The sequence below is a fragment of the Vicia villosa genome, unplaced genomic scaffold (genome assembly GCF_029867415.1).
Source record: "Vicia villosa cultivar HV-30 ecotype Madison, WI unplaced genomic scaffold, Vvil1.0 ctg.000004F_1_1_1, whole genome shotgun sequence".
NCBI lineage: Eukaryota > Viridiplantae > Streptophyta > Magnoliopsida > Fabales > Fabaceae > Vicia > Vicia villosa.
This window is the reverse complement of record NW_026704934.1, coordinates 634,223-638,023: the sequence shown is the minus strand read 5'-3', so window position 1 is coordinate 638,023 and position 3,801 is coordinate 634,223. Positions and strand designations below refer to the sequence as shown.

The following is a 3,801-nucleotide window of genomic DNA, read 5'->3' as shown; positions in this document are numbered from 1 at the left end:
ATGGACAATGTAAGAAGTGTAAAAGATGGTGGATTGCATAGGAAGAGTGGTCGAAGTCCTACTAAACGATTTGATTTCCCTCTTCAAGCAAGATCAAGTGCAGAATTGACAAAGAAAGTACTACAACAAGTTAAGAAGGAAAAAATTGACAAGTTGCATGAGATGCTGCAGGGAAACAATAGAGAAAGGGTTCAGGAAATTATTGAAGTTGTGGACGGTAAATTATTTTCTTGTTTCATATGATTTTATAAAATTACATATGTAAAATTTATGTTTTGGATTTCCTTTAGATATATTATTCATAATGTTTTTTTAATGAATTTTAACAAAAATTAGAAACACCAAAAAAAGGAACTCAACAAGAAAGAGTTCAAAAGGTTGATCAAAATTTGGACAAAGAGACTGCTACAAAGAAAATGGAGAAAGACAAACTCTCGCAACCAAAATTAATGAAAGATCATGCACATGGAGACAAAGAAGTTGTACACGGTAAGTAAGGAAAATTTTAAAGTTTTTTTATGGTGCATATATTACTTTAAATTACTCCTAATATCTTTTGATGAATTTTGACTAAAATTAGAAATACCAAAGAAAACAACTCATGGGAAAGCTACAATAAATAGAGAAAGAATTCAAAAGATTGATGGAAAATTGGACAACCACGTTGCTACGAAGAAAACCGAGAGACCTAAGCTTTTGAAACCACAAGCTAAGGAAGTTTTTGCACATGGAAACAAAGAAGTTTCACAAGGTAATTAATATCTTTGCATATACTTTAAATTTATATATTCTTTTTATGAAATTATTTTGATGAGGAAATTACATTGAAAACAGGAGTAATGAAAAAAAGAACTCATGAGAATCTCCTAGAGAACAATAGAGACAAAATTCAGAAGGTGGAAAAAACAGTTCAAAGGAAATTACTTATTCCTTCCAAAAATAAGAAACCAGAGAAATCTAATCAATCTTTGGACACAATGATGTCAAAAACTAAATGCTCTAAAAAGGAAAAGAGGGTGCCAAAATGCCCATCAATGTTGATTGATGATTATGTAGAACTTCACAAGTCAAAGGAAATGGATGCAACCAAGTCAAACAATGGAGAAAAACCGGGCAGCTACGTTATCCCTAGCTCTAGTCAAAATCAGCCAAAAAAAGGAGCTCAACAAGAAAGTGTTCAAAACCGGGCAGAAGTCAGTGAAGAAGAGGCAAACACAAATACAGGAAAAGAAAAAGGTAATTAGTTTCGTATTTCATAATAATTATTTCATGTATTATTTACATATTGGTAGAAAACATGTGATATCATGTTGTTGTTTTGATTACTTTATAGGAACATCCCAAAGAAAAACTCGTGGGAAAACTTTGTGCAAAAAGATTCATGCAAGAACTTTGGAAGAGCGAGTAGAAGTGACCTTTAATGAGGATGGTCAGCCAATTGGTCCTTGTGATAAAGTAGTAACTGACTTGAGCCTCTTCTTGGGAACATTGGCTAGGAACTCGACATTTTGTCCTCTACGTTACACCAATTGGTCAGGAATGCCAGATGATAATAAAACCCGTTTCTGGAGATATACTAATGTATGTGTGTATCTATGAATTTGAATGTCTAATTATTTAGAAAAAATATTTATTTCTTGATCTTGTCTTATCTTATAATTTTTTAGCGGAAGTTTATCTTGCCGGGTGAAGCACGAGATTGGGTTGAGACCACTGTTAGAGATGCATGGAGAAGATATAAGCACACTATTAAGAAGAATCATTTTTTGAAGTACTCCAACATGACTGAAAGACTCAAAAACCGTCCGCCAAAGGTGCCCATAGCTCAGTTTAAGAGTCTTTGTGATTATTGGAGTAAGGAAGCTATACAAGTAAGATTAATAAGTTATTTATGTATGTGTTTGATTTTGCACTTTTCTATGTATGTCATAATCAAGTTATTAGAATAATTCTGTCAAATTTAAATGTAGGCAATCAGTGACAATAACACTAGAAATAGAGCTCAGCTAAAGTGGATGCATCGAATGGGTCCCAAAAACTTTGCTTTGACTCGTGAAAAAGTGGTAACTTTCTTTCCATCTAGATAAAATATTCCTTGTATGAGTGGTTCTCTGGAATAGGCATTTTAATTCACAGGCTGTTTTGTTATGGAATTATTTTGATTTGTGCAGCGTGAAAAGGAAAAAAGAGAGCCCACTCAATCAGAAATGTTTGTTGAAACTCGAAAAGGAAATAAAGGAAAGGAACTGGATGTAGAAACTGGAAAAGTAATTGTATGTAACATTATTTATATAATATATTTACTTAATATAGTCGACTAACATTGTCTATACTAGTAGTTAATATTTTCTTGTAATTTATGCTAGGCCCAACTTCAAGAAATGGTTGAAAAGGAGGAAAGTGATACAGAAGCTTTTAAGGCTGTTTTTGGAAAGGAGTGTCCCGGCAGGGTACGCTGTTATGGGAGAAATGTAACTAAAAGTTCCTTAAAGCGAAAGGCGGAGATTAATGCTTTGAAACAAGCACACAGTGAAGAGGTCTCTACATTAAGGAACGAGTTTCAAGATCAGATTGATAGATTGCAAAATGCTTTTAAGACCGTAATACAACAATGCAATCCTCAAATTAATATGGAGTCAATCGAAGATTTGTTAGGATTATCTCATGGAGATGCTAACAGTTCCCCAAAGGATATGAGACAACAATTGCATTCCTCTACGTCAACTCATGCTCCATGTCATGGAAAGGTAACCATATATACCAATATTATTGATTTATATTATTCTAATTGAGTTATATTATCTAAATTTTGGTGGTTAACGTATGCAAATAGTGACAACACCTAGATTAATATAGGCAAGTAGCTGAAATTGTGTTATACTAGTATAAAATTACAAATATGGAACGGTATATATATATACTATCTACTACTGTTACAATTTTGTTAATATATATATATATACTTATACTGTATACAATTTTGTTAATATATATAACTTCTAAACTATATATACTATATACTGTTACAATTTTGTTAATATATATATATATATATATATATATATATATATATATATATATATATATATATATATATATAACTTCTATATATACTATCTACTACTGTTACAATTTTGTTAATATATATAAATTCTAAATTATATATACTAGCTGTTACAATTTTGTTAATATATATAAATTCTAAATTATATATACTAGCTACTGTTACAATTTTGCCACCATGTTTTTATAAACAGTTGAGTCACATACAAAAATAATTGATAAGGCTAGTATTAGTAGTAGTATTATGGTTGATGTATTTTCTTTTATTTTCTTATGCAGCATGGTATCAATGAAGATGTTGAAAAGGATGATATAAATGATGAAATTCAAGAGGACGACGTAAATGATGGATTTCAAGAGGAAGTCGTAGGTGACGAATTTCAAGAGGAAGACATAAATCTTGATGATGAATTTCAAGAGGACGATATAGATGGTGAATTTCAAGAGGACGATGTAGATGACGAATTTTTGGAGGACGATATATTTGATGAATTTCAAGAGGACGATTTGGATGATGAACTCCAAGAAGACTAACTTGGATGATGTCTTTTTTTTGTCTTGGAGTGGAAAGCATTAAACTTGAACTATGTTTTTTGTTCTTTTGTTGAACTATGTTTTTTGTTAGTTTACTAGGGTCATACTTCAAATTAAGGTATTATAAATAATGTTACGTTAGGCATTTTGTTTACTAGATACTATCTTGAATTAATGTTTGAAATTGATTTTATTATAATATTA

At 31.0% G+C, this 3,801-nt stretch overlaps 1 protein-coding gene across 1 annotated transcript; it reads left to right on the top strand.

Annotated features, from left to right (window-relative positions):
* On the top strand, positions 1–3,801 carry LOC131621372 (uncharacterized). Its single transcript, XM_058892412.1, has 10 exons — positions 1–217; positions 337–489; positions 581–751; positions 835–1,236; positions 1,334–1,581; positions 1,668–1,871; positions 1,971–2,063; positions 2,172–2,273; positions 2,367–2,747; positions 3,343–3,801. The coding sequence occupies exons 1-10, from the start codon at positions 1–3 to the stop codon at positions 3,595–3,597; spliced, it is 2,226 nt and encodes a 741-aa protein (XP_058748395.1). The 3' UTR covers positions 3,598–3,801.

What these genes read in the sequence shown, in the direction of transcription:
- LOC131621372 (XM_058892412.1), top strand. Translation starts at nt 1, where the DNA reads ATGGACAATGTAAGAAGTGTAAAAGATGGTGGATTGCATAGGAAGAGT. An exon ending in AATTATTGAAGTTGTGGACG is followed by an intron (nt 218 to 336) that starts GTAAATTATTTT and finishes AACAAAAATTAG; the next exon opens with AAACACCAAAAAAAGGAACT. An exon ending in CTTTGACTCGTGAAAAAGTG is followed by an intron (nt 2,064 to 2,171) that starts GTAACTTTCTTT and finishes TGATTTGTGCAG; the next exon opens with CGTGAAAAGGAAAAAAGAGA.